General features: G+C 38.2%; 1 protein-coding gene across 3 annotated transcripts in view; it reads left to right on the top strand.

Moving 5' to 3' along the window:
- Positions 1-12,759, top strand: part of ECPAS (Ecm29 proteasome adaptor and scaffold) — a 77,059-nt gene that overhangs the window by 60,086 nt on the left and 4,214 nt on the right. For all 3 annotated transcript variants that reach the window (XM_087716162.1, XM_087716161.1, XM_087716164.1), the window contains 10 exons: positions 542-607; positions 1,229-1,318; positions 2,652-2,718; positions 3,307-3,398; positions 3,487-3,553; positions 3,808-3,999; positions 5,651-5,859; positions 6,425-6,468; positions 8,079-8,271; positions 12,364-12,508. In XM_087716162.1, coding sequence (XP_087572288.1) covers positions 542-607; positions 1,229-1,318; positions 2,652-2,718; positions 3,307-3,398; positions 3,487-3,553; positions 3,808-3,999; positions 5,651-5,859; positions 6,425-6,468; positions 8,079-8,271; positions 12,364-12,508 — 1,165 coding nt within the window. The remainder of the gene's footprint in view (positions 1-541; positions 608-1,228; positions 1,319-2,651; positions 2,719-3,306; positions 3,399-3,486; positions 3,554-3,807; positions 4,000-5,650; positions 5,860-6,424; positions 6,469-8,078; positions 8,272-12,363; positions 12,509-12,759) is intronic.

Here is a 12,759-nt window from a genome sequence, read left to right as displayed (position 1 = left end):
TCAACTCTGCTCTTGCCTGCCATCATGAAAAGAAAAAAAAATGCAAAAGGAAAAAGGCAAGAGCTGAGGTCAGGCTGGGCTAGTTGTTGCCAGAGTCACCGTGGATGACTCTGCTTAACTGTTTAAAAAAGCCTCTAAAAAAAACGCCCTCTACAGGAGGCAGGAGACCGACGTGCCTCATCTACGTCAGGAATTTTTCGGCTTTTAACCCTTGCTTAACTCTGCTCGAGTGATCATAAAGTCAGACTAGATGAGGCACGTGGTTCTCCTGCCTCCTCCTGTAGAGGGCGTTTTTTAGAGGCTTTTTTAAACAGTTAAGCACTAACCAGAGTCATCCACTGTGACTCTGGCAGCAACTAGCTCAGCATTTTTCCTTTTACATTTTTTTTTCTTTTCATGATGATAGTGGTGAGGCTTTGCCTCCCCTGCCTCCCCTGACTGCACGTCCCTGCTTGCTACTATGCATCCACATGGGCCTTCTGTGTTCTCTTGTCACCTTTTAAACCCTAGGTTTTCATCCTTTTTTCTTTTTATCATTAAGGCTGCAATGGATACTGCAAGACTAAGTGCTGCTAAATCCTCCCCAATGATGGAAACTATAAATATGGTAATAATTGACTTTAAGTTTTATATAACATATATAAAGTTTTATATATGTCCAAGAAAGATTGCAAGTAATAATGAAATTACTGTGATTATAAGTGATAGCAGACTATTGGTATTTCATATAATTATTTTATTTAGTAAAGGAAAGCTGGTGTTATAGCAGGAAGTTATCTACTTCTAATAATATCTTGATCAATAACCAGGAAGACAAGATTCACAAGATTGTTTCATGAGTTTTTAAAACAGACTAGCTTTCCTGACATAACAGGGATGCAAATAAAGTAAGGGGTAAAATAGCCCTGAACACTTAACACCTCTCCCTCCCCCTGTACACACTTATATGCACACCCATACAAAGGGAAAAAAATAGTGGTTGTCATTTCTGTTTTTATGATAAGCTACACTTTAAAAATTGATGGCGAAGCAGCCATTGATAGACAGAAAAACATTTTTGTAAAGAAAGTACTGGATAAAAGTGGATGTATTTTAAATTGCTTCTGCTCCAACAGTAGTTCTTCCAGCAGAATGCTAATAAGCAGCTTGTGGGCAACAGTCTAGCAATTTATTTTATTATATTAATCTCTTTGGATGTTTTGATTTTCTTTTGGTTTTGTTTCTCCAGTGCTTGCAATATTTGGATGTGTCTGTTTTGGGAGAGCTAATTCCTAGGCTCTGTGAACTGACTAGAAGTGGATTAGGCATTGGCACCAAGGTATGCTTATGCTTAGGAAAAAAGGGTTTTGCATGAAAGTTAGGAATGTTAAGCACATATTGAAATTTGCATAGCCACCAACATATATCTCTTGATTTGTGTAATTATAAGTATACAATGATTTCATCTTGTGATGTAAGTGAATGTAGTTTGTAAGACTTATGCAGAAATGGGCTATTGGGAAATTCAGGAGAGAAAGTCAGGAAAGAATGATAGTGTTATGCCAGGGCTGTTGACCTCGATTTCATAGAGGACCGCATCAGGATTGTGTTTTACCTCGGGGGGGGGGGGGCAATTCGACATCACTCATGTCGAGGACACCTGTGGTGGCCTGAACACTCTGCCAGCGAAAAAGGACCTCAAGAGATCCACACACTCCGTTTTCGATGGCAGAGACGCTGCTGGCTGGTCCTTTGCTGTTCCAGGGTGGCCCCGCGGGCCAGATCCAGCCTGCAACCTTGAGTTTGACACCCCTGTTTTATTTAGAAGGTGATGCAATTATATCACATCAATTATGTCTTCCTTGGCAGTGCCATTGGTGGCGTGCTGTCGGGACTCTGCCATTGCCATTCTACTGAGATGAACAGTGACTGTGAATATGAGGAAGTCTTAATGCTTGGGGGAAGGATACTTGGGGGGGGGCAGATAACATTGGGGCAATTCAGCTAACCTAAATTTTTTAGATATTCTGCACTTGTAGATCCTGCAAATAAAATTCAATAATGAATAATATGGTGGCTATTTCCCTGTTATTCATACTGTCAGAATTCTGACTAGTGGTCTGATTCTCTACGTAGGTAGCCCTCATTTACCGACTGGCAACTTTGTTGCTCAGCTATGCCATGGTGAAGAGAAAATCAAATAACTATGATTTACAATATTACTTTGTCAGGCATGGACATAGTTGTTAAGTGAATCACATTGGGTCATTAAGCACGATGCCATGTGATCACACTGTCAGCTTCCAACTGGCTGCCAGCGTCCGCAATAAAACCACCTAGGAAAGCTGCAGAAGTTGATCATGTAATTGTGGAATGCTATGACCGTTGTAAATGCACAGCAGTTGGTAAGCATCCCTAATCACAATCACATGACTGTGGGGATACTCCAATGGCCAGAACTTTGAGGACTAGTCACAAGTCTCTTTTTTTTCAGTACCTTTGTAACTTCAAATGGTTGCTATGTCGGTAAGTGAGGACCGCCTGTGTTCATTCAAAGTAGGCGTCACAGAATTCAGTGGAGCTTGTTTCTAAGCAAATGTGCAAACATAAGCTTCTTTTTCACCCAGAAGAATAAACTAATTTCTGTCCTTTCCTATTTTTACTCTTTTTAGGGTGGTTGTGCTAGTGTAATTGTGTCACTAACCACTCAGTGCCCCCAAGATTTGACACCATATGCTGGTAGGTTTTAGAACCACATTTTCTTCCTTTTAAACCTTGCCTGATAAACTCTTTTTCTTTTTTTCTATTTTGTGAATAAACCCCCCAAACATTACTAACACACAAAAGATTTTCCTAATCTGCCGTAAGGATTTTGAACTTCTGTTTGAATGCAACCTTTTATATAAGATAATTCTTTTTAATAAAACAATTTTTCAACAAAGTGGTGAACGAAGGATAGATTACTGCTCCTCCAATTAGAGAAGAAACAGAGGAAGCTTTCCCCATTACATGGATTTAAGTCAACATAAAGCCAGAAATCAATTCCTATAGTTAACAATGATCCCTTTATTTGAACTAATGGTTACAAACCAATACTGTATTGAAACTTATTTGAAGAAAATTAAATTATAGTATTGGTAATCTGCCACTATATTTTGTTGTTTTGAGCCTTCAAGGTGTATTGTAGCTGGTCGGAGTAGTTGTATAATACATTACACCACATCTTTTTATTGTATTAATTGTATCAGAAGGATTGGGAATTGACTTTTTACTTGCCTGTACAGAAACTTACAGTTGATTGCTAAAGTAATTTCCTCTCTTACATAGGTAAACTCATGAGTGCGTTACTTAGTGGCCTAACTGATCGCAATAGCGTGGTGCAAAAGAGCTTTGCGTTTGCCTTGGGACACTTAGTTAGAGTAAGTCATGCTTCTTCAGTTTTAAGATTTTTCTCTCCGGTTTTGTGGGTTCAGAAGTGACATGAGTTTTTCTGGGTTTTATTTTAAGACTTCACGAGACAGCAGCACTGACAAATTGCTTCAGAAGCTCAACAGTTGGTACATGGAGAAGGAAGGTATGCGCTTAAGATAACTATTTTTACAACATTGTGCATGTTAACGTAATTGCAATGTAATTCTCCACCTACTAAAAGTTACACATCTTTGATTTATAGGTTTGAAAATCTATAGCCCATGTTTTCTAAATAAGCAGAACTTTGAATAATGGTTTGAGCATCGTTAGAAAGCAGAACACTGAGCCCCTGGGCTGCAATGAAAGCAGGGAGTCATGTTTTTCTCACTGTGTTTTTTTTTATTATTATTACGTTAGAACCAGTGTATAAAATGGCCTGTGCTTTAACTATGCATGCTATTGGACGCTATAGCCCAGATGTATTGAAGAATCAAGCCAGGTGTATTTTACCTCTGGCTTTTCTGGGCATGCATGAAGTTCCTGAAGAAGACAAAGGGGAGAAGGAGGAAAGCAACCTGTGGTGTGAGGTGTGGCAGGAAAATATACCTGGTAAGTGGATCTATCATTCATGGTTTTCGCTACTATTGACCACTTTGAAAGTACGAAAACCCAAAATACAAATTCTAAAATAAAATAGTCGTCTTGGTCTCTGAAGGTAGAGATTATGCAAAATCCTCTTCCTTCATGTTATTATTTATTTTCTCCCTCCCCCCCAAAATCACACAGATATACCGATGTCATTGTGCGTTGTTGTTTTCATCATTTTAGTTATGCTCAGACTTCCTTTTTCCAAGTACAATTTGAACTGGGACTTTTTGCCTGTTTATTTATTTAATTATTAAATTAATTTCATTTATATTCTATCTTCTCCTCTTAAAACCCCACAGTAGTATATATTCTTGTTAGTTTTAATGTAATTGTTTTACTCTTTTATATTATAGTTTTATCAGATTGTAAACTACCCAGAATTGTGTGACAGTGAGATTGGCAACAAATAATTTAAATAAATAAATAAATATATGGGTCAACTCTAATTTTATTCACATAGTAATAATGACTGATAGGGTATGTTGGTATGAGAGAAAACAGCTGGCCCAAAATCACAGTGAATTCATTTTACATACTGAACTGTTTGATTTGCAGTCTAACATTCAACCATAAACCATTGCTGGTTTACTTAACTTCTCCTTAAGCAGGAATCGCTGTACCAGGCTACCTCTCAGTACATATTAGAGCAGTGGTTCCCAACCTTCCCAATGCTGCGACCCTTTAATACAGTTCCTCATGTTGTGGCCCCCAACTATCAAATTGATGTCTCGATTCCTAAGACCATCGAAAATATATGTTTTCCGATGGCCTTAGGTGACCCCTGTGCAAGGGTTGTTCGACCCCCAAAGGGGTCCCGACCCACAGGTTGAGAACCGCTGTATTAGAGGCTTTGTCCCCAAACTCTGTATCGGTAGATCTTGGTTAATGACCACTTCTTCAGCAATTGCTCAAAGTTGCTGTTGAACATGCATTTCTTAGGACCAGTCACCAAAGTTCTGGCCGCTGCAGCATCTGGAGAGTCACATGATCACAACCTGGGCACTTGACAACTGGCTCACAATTATGATGGTTGCAGTGTCCTGTCATCACCATTTGCAACTTTCCTGGCTGGTTTCACACAAGCAAAGTCAATGGGGAAGCCATCAGGGGAGGTTAGGTTGCAAGTTACTCCCACCACTTGATTTCCCAAGGAGCCCTGCTGCAGATTATGAGATCCCAGGCAGCCCCTCCCCTGCCCAGCTGCCCTTGCATGGTGCTGCAGCACCCACTCACAGAGCAGCAGCACACCCTCCTCAGCCCTCATGCCCTCACATGGTGTAGCAGCACTCTCTCTCTCCACCCTGCATATACTGTTTGCATATAGCAAAGCAGCACTCTCCCGTGCCTAATTCCCTGGTACTCCCCTGTCCTCCAGCCTGCTTTCCCATTACTGATCCACAATCCTCGCTTAATGATGGCAATAGGAACTGCTAGGATTGCCACCACTAGGTGCCACAGCCACATGACATCAGACTTTTTTAACCACAACCCTTAGCGATGAAAATCCCAGTCCCAATTGCTACTGTTAAATAACGACTACCCATATTAATATCCATCAGTGGTGGTGGTTCTCTTATTCATTCTAGCAAATGCTGTGTGTCTCAATACATAGGTACCTATGGTGGCATTAGGCTCTATATGGAGGAATTGATCGCAGTGACCCAGAAAGCTTTGCAGTCTCCGTCTTGGAAGATGAAAGCACAAGGAGCAGCTACCATGGCATCCATAGCAAAGCAGACTGGTGCTCTGGTACCTCCACACTTAGGCATGGTGCTCACAGCTCTGGTGCAAGGTCTGCCTGGAAGAACATGGGCTGGAAAGGTAAAAGCACTGACTGATGCAGTGGGTTGTCTCATGGTTAGAAATGGACATTTTAAAAAACACCGCAATTCATTTCCTTTTTCATGACTGCCTATAATTGGCTGAACGGCTTTTATTTTATAAACTGTCCAGAGGTCATTAAGGTGAGATGAGCAGTGTATAAATTTGATAAATAAATAAAAATGGCATGTTGTCAAATAAGTTCTAATGTGCTGGGGTATACATTTGTGAGTTTAATGGATCTGCGTTTGCAGAATCATTAATATGCTAGCTAGTGTTTGAGGTTAAAATGAAATTCTATGAGGCCAATTGGGAAAATCAAGTTTACCATTGAAGGAATAGCTGTTTAGTATTATAGTAACGTAAGTCGGGCTGAGTTGGCTCTGCTGTCGTGCATTGTTTTTGTTCTCTCAGGTCTTTCACCCAACTATATTATTATAATTCACATCAAATGTTCATAAAGATGTAACTTGCATATTTGATTCTGCACTTCTAAATTTTTGTGGGGACAATATAGAAATCATACACTGAAATTTATTTCTTGTGTTATTTATAATGATTTTAGGAAGAGCTGTTAAAAGCAATTGCCAGTGTCGTCTGTTCATGCAGGTAAAAATATTTTCATCTCCTAGTCTGAAAATTTCTCTCTGTATAAACACTTTGGGGTGAGATGAATTTCCTCATTGATTCCTGGGGACAGTCTCTTACTTATTAAAAATATTGTGGAAGTATTTTTAAAATTATTTGAATAGAAATGAACTAGAAGATTTCTAGTAATTGATAGGATCAATGAAATTGAGTTTGATCTAATGGTTAAGGCATCAGGCTAGAAACTGGGAGACCATGAGTTCTAATCCTACCTTAGGCCCAAAGCCAACTGGGTGACTTTGGGCTAGTTCCTCTCTCCCAGCCCTAGGAAGGAAGCAATGGCAAACCACTTCCAAAAACCCCTTCAAAAGAAAACTGCAAGGACTTCTTCAGTCAAGTCCCCAGGAATCCAAAACTGACCCTTAAGCATCTCCCCCAACACACACAATGGATGTTAAATAAAAAGGATGAAATAGCAAATGGACAAGTGCATTTGAAATGCATGTATATTCATATGCACAACACACTTCCTCCATATTTACATGCATTCCTTATATAGATATGCATAATTCATTAAACAACCAAGGAGATAGCACTCCTTGCTCGTGCTGAACTTTTACTTGGTATTCTGGTTTTTTCCCCACTGCTACTTTACACAGATACTGTATTATTCTTACTGCATTCAGGAATGAAGTTTAAGGTCCACACTTTAAAAGAATATTTCATATTTACTTTTAACATATGCTTTCCCTAAATCAACAAATAAATTTAGTTTTTACAATTCTTTTCCCCTGACTTGCTGAAGAGCAAAAAAAATCTACCAACTTAAAAGTGCCTTGCACTGCCCAGATTTTTCTCAGAGACACGCTTAATTGCCTTTTCATCAAAAATATGCCAGAGACCTTCCCAAGCACAATTTAGAAACGAATTTCCTGTAATTTTGCATATCTGCTTCCTACCTTTCCTTTTTTATGGGGGAATAGTAATGACAATATCCCAATCAGAAGTAGACCACGTACAGGTGAAACTAGTTATAACTCTACTCAGTTATACTGTCTACGCCAATGATCCCCAATCTTTGTGGCTTGGCCCAGCTGGGGGGAGAGAGGGGAACTGGGCTGTGCAGGCAATGAGTCAGCACATGCACACACACAGCTCAACTTGCACAAGCAGCGGGTTGTGTGAGTGCCTGCCAGCCCGCCGCTCACACGGCCCAATTCCAAATAGGCCACAGCCTATTTGGACTTCTCTCTTAAGATAATTTTTCCTGAAAACTATTGTAAAGGTGCAGTTCTGGGATATGCATTGGGAAAAAATATATAGTTGCTGAATTGGCATGGGTATAAATGATACACCACGAAGCTTTTCTTCATTAAAGGAAGAATGAAATTGCAAACTCTATGCTTTTCAGTGTTCCATTAGCTGATGTTTTGACAATTCAAAGCATTTTACAATAAAATAAAATGCAAGTTGTCTATACAGCCATATGACAGGCTTTACGTACCTAACGTAAAGGGAAAATGCATATTTTGCAAGAGATATACTTAAGCTGAGCTAAATTAAGAGGCTTGGTGTAATATCAAGGAGACAAATTGATTAGTCATGTCCTGTTCATCCTTTATTGGTTTTAGTGTGGAACTGCGCAAGCCTTTGCCCAATCAGCCCAGTATTGATGATGTTGTACAGGCAATGTTGAAAGAATGCCGCAAAGAAAACCTCCGGTACAAGATTGTGGCGCTCCGGTGTATGGCTGATGTGCTTAAAGCCACCCAAGAAAATAGGTTCCAGGAACTGACAGACATAATCTTTCCAGTAATAAAGAAGGTAATCTTTCAGCCCTCCTTGGATTTGAATAATAGCATCACTAAAAATAGTACATTGTTGGATTTGCTACTTCTGTGAATTGTTCTATGTAATCCATATAAAAACCTTTGTAACTCTGTTTGGGATTAACTGTTATGTTATGAAAAGAGGGGAGGAGATCTCAAGGTGAGCCAGGCTGAACTAATAAGATCCCCCATTGAGGTGAAAGCAGAAGCACATCTTAGTTTGCTGCTCATTCCTGCTTTTAAAAAGCTTACTGTTCAGTCTGACCAAAGAAGAACTAACAATCTCTTTAGAATTTTTAGACTAATAATTTACAGCATTACCAGCTGGTGCTAGGATGATATATGGCACAGTGATTATAATGCAGTATTGCAGGCTAATTCTGCGATCCTGACCAGCTCAAGGTTGACTCAGCCTTCCTTCCTTCCAAGGTCAATAAAATGAGGACCCAGATTGTTGAGGGCAATTATGCTGACTCTGTAAACCATTTAGAAAGGGCTGTAAAGCACTGTGAGGCGGTATATAAATCTAAATGCTGTTGCTATTGTTATGTAGCAGAAAGGCCTCATGAACTGCCTGCTAACTGGAGGAAGCCAGAAATTGTTAATGCCTGTGTACTTCTTGTTTCTTTTTTTATATATAATTTTTTTTTATTTTTTATTTTTGTTACATAGACAACACATACCCACAACAATGAAAAGAAAAAAACAAAAAAAAAAAGAAAAAGAAAAAAGAAAAAACCCATCATCACATATAGCATGTCGTTTGGTTACAAGTGTTTTAGCATTTATCATTCTTATACATTTATTATTTCATTTAATAGGTTATAATATACAGTTTGGGTTGCTTTATTTACCATCCCTTCCTCCTGTTATAACACCACCTTATTTTCCCTTTCTTTTGTCCCTTCCTCCCTTCTCTACTTTCTTCCTTCCTGCTCTCCCTTCCCTTCCTTCTTCCTGTACCTTTCTCCTACTCCTGCTCTTCCTCATCCCCCTTCTCTCATCCTCTTTCTCTCCTTTCCATCCTCCTCTCCTTACCTCTTTCTTTTCACCCTCTCTCCCTTCTCTACTTCCTTCCTTCTTCCCTTACCTCTCCTTTGCTCCTACTCTTCATCTTTCCCTTCCTACCCTCTCTCCTTCCTTTTCTCTCCCTTCCATCTTCCTTTCCTTTCCCTTTCCTTTCTCCCTCCCTCCCTTCTCTACTTTCCTCTTTCCTCCTCTCCTTCCCCTTCCTTCTTCCCGTGCCTTTCTCCTACTCCTACTCTTCCTCTTCCCCTTTCTACCCTCTCTCCTCCTCTTTCTCTCCTTTCCATCCTCCTCTCCTTACCTCTTTCTTCTTTCCCCCATCTTCCTTTGATTCTCTCCTCCTTTCTCCCTTTCTTTTTCTACTATTATTGGTGTGTCTATTTTAAATCTCAGTTTATGTTTCCTTGGGATGGTACTTCCGCCAACCCAAATATAATTTAGTATCATTTCTTATTCCCTTACCTCTGCTAATCTATACTAACTATATTTCCCCCCACAGACACACTTTGTATCTTTCTATTGTATATATACTTATATCTTTGATAAAAAACCACAAAAAAAACCACAACATACATATGTTATATCAGCTGGTTACAAAAAGTTTTTGTGCATCTCTTCCATTAATTCATATTAATTCGAATGTCTTAACTCAAATATTTACTATATTAACATCATCATACCTCCACTTTTAGTTGACTACAGTTATTTAAACATCCTTCATCCTTAACTATACCAAAACTTCAATCCATAACCACATGCTGGCGTTTCATTTACTTATTTACAAAATCCTCCATTAACATTAAATCCTCATATCCTGTTTTAGCTAAACATCCATAATATTTAATACCAAAGATTTCTAATTTCTAATCCTCCATGTATATAATTTATTATCATTCTCCTTTCTTTATTTAGTTAAATCCTATATCATAACATTTCCCCCTATTAGTTAAGATTTAACTGTATATAGTTTTATTTTATTTTTTTATAATAATTATTATTGTAATTAATAATCTTTATATATAGTCCAAAGATATTTCTAACCTTCCCTTCTCATATCCAATTATTACTTATCATAGCAATTCAACATTGTATACATTACTATCATTATCAATTCTTATTCAACTATACCTATTGCAAATGAATTTAACTAGGTTTAGCTAATTTTGAATTATACTCTTCCATCTATCAGCCTGTATCTCTCCAATAACAGAACAGTCTTATATCTGCTGCCATTCAGGGTCCAGTTCTCCAAACATCTTTATGAGCAAGTCCATACGAAGAAATCTTTGCACCTTTTTGTTTGTAGTGCCTCTCATATAATGTTGCCACCCTCTTTTGATTTCCTTTATCAGCTTGTCTTTAATTCTCAGTAGTGGTATCAAATGTTTTGCAGATGGTATTTCATAAACTATGAATTCTTTAATGCTTCTCACTCTTCCTGTGCCCTGTCTTTTGAAGTAAATTTTCTGTGTGTTTGCCTCCTCTTCAAACATTCCATTCTTTCCTCCCTCAGAAGTAAACCAGTTGCCCCGAATATCAACAAATTCAGAATCTTTATCTCCGACATCCTTATTTTGTATTTGAAAAACATTCTCAGTTTTTTCCTCGTACTTTGTTGCCAAAAACACCAAATAATCCAATTTTCTCTGAATTCTATCTTGTGTGTCAGACAGCTTCTGTAGTGCTGAAGAAATCACTTGAATAGACACTTGAATAGACGCCATGTTTATACGCAGTTAGTATTTTTTCTTGAGAGCTCTGAAGTATTTGCAAGTAAAGGCAGACTGAAAGCTGTACAATCTTATCAGATCTTAAGCCAATACTGCCAAGCAATAAAAGTGTCAAGATGTAAACAGCCAAATTATAGTGAATTGGTTTACAGCCCATTTGCGGAAGATCAGAGGAGATGTTGGAGTAATCTATCCATTATCTGTGTGAATAACTTTTAAAACCACCACCCAAAACCATTAAAAGGATCAAAATCGCCACTAGATTCTTCTGTTCTTTAATTTAAATTAGTTTGAATTTTTAGGTGGTCCGTTTCTCTCTAAATAATAAAATATTCTTACCAGCTGGAAACACTTTCTCTTTCTTTAGGGCTATCTGCAGTTTCAATTAGCCTTGTGGCTAATCCGGAAGTCACTGGCAAAGGAGGTTTTTCCAGGGTCCCCAGAGACTTTGAGAACGCCTCTGGGACCACTGGATCTCCCCCTACCTTTCACTGTCTCTTCGGGACAGCTTGGGTCCAAAAAGGAACCGTCCAGATGCTTCGGAATAGAAGGAGATTCAGGGAGAGCCTGAAAGTCCGTCTTCTCACTGCTAAGCCCCGCCTTCTTCCCCTGTACTTCTTGTTTCTGAAGACTCAGTCTCAATCCTATATCTTTCTTTGGAGAACAATACATTTAATCAGCCTTTTATATGTCACTTTCCTCTTTGAAGGATGCTGCTTTCAAATGGGTTGCAGATCCTTAATAAAAATATGGCAGATGTCAGCTAATGCACCTATAGCAGAAGGACTATTTTCAACTTTTTTAATATCTTAGGTTTTTGGGACACTTCTTAGTACAGTTCCGTAAAAATTTATTTTTTTCTACATCGATTACTAGTTTTTTTTTAATTTCCTTGGCTGACTTCCTTGTCAGTGAAGGTAATTGTAAAAAGTTGTAAAAACAATTTGTGAAGCGTACACTATCTTGGGATCTGTCTCTTTATGAAACAGGTATGGCTAGTGGGACTTCTTGGCTGAACTGTGAGATTAAGAAAATGGTCCCTGCCATCATCTATTGGATTTAAATCATTATTTTTATTGGTATGCTAATTAAATTTTGCAAGTTTGATCTCCTGCAGTAGTGATGCCATTATTAGCTTTCATGTAAATAAACTGTTTTATATTTCAATATATTACTCTGAATTCTTTGTTACTAATAAAATGTAGAATAATTTAATGGAACTGTCAGGATGTTTGTAAAAAAGAGAAGCATAAAAGCTAAACCACCATTATTATTTTTTCTTCTGCTTGTTCTTTCTCTTTCAAATTTCACACCCTCTGGTTCCACTGCAGAATTGTCCTGAGAATGTAGGAAAAAATTCGTCACACAACAACGATGAGGATGAGAACGAAAATGAGAAAGAACTCCAAGTTGAAGCTCTCCTCTGTGCCTTTGAAAGTTTAGGCAAAGCCTGGCCTAAAAACTCAGAAACACAGTGTAGGTCTAATTCCAGGAATTTGAACTATTTTATCTTTAGCTTTTGCAAGAGCTCATAGGAGAGGAAGGAAATAATGTATTAGTTGTTGGTTTTGTTGCAGTTCTTTTGCTTTGTATTTTTTAAGGTTACCTTTCTTAATGTCTTATGATTTAACCTAAATATAAGGATTATAATAAGTGGGGTGAGCATTTTTTAAAAGTTCAGAAAGGAAGCGGAAAAAATGGAACGATTACAATCTGAATATTTCAAG

The sequence above is a fragment of the Thamnophis sirtalis genome, unplaced genomic scaffold (assembly GCF_051295495.1).
Source record: "Thamnophis sirtalis isolate CommonGarterSnake01/CBP01778 unplaced genomic scaffold, rThaSir2_p1.2 scaffold_5, whole genome shotgun sequence".
NCBI classification, from domain to species: Eukaryota; Metazoa; Chordata; class Lepidosauria; order Squamata; family Natricidae; genus Thamnophis; species Thamnophis sirtalis.
The sequence above is the reverse complement of the archived record's forward strand: the minus strand, read 5'-3'. Positions and strand labels throughout refer to the sequence as shown.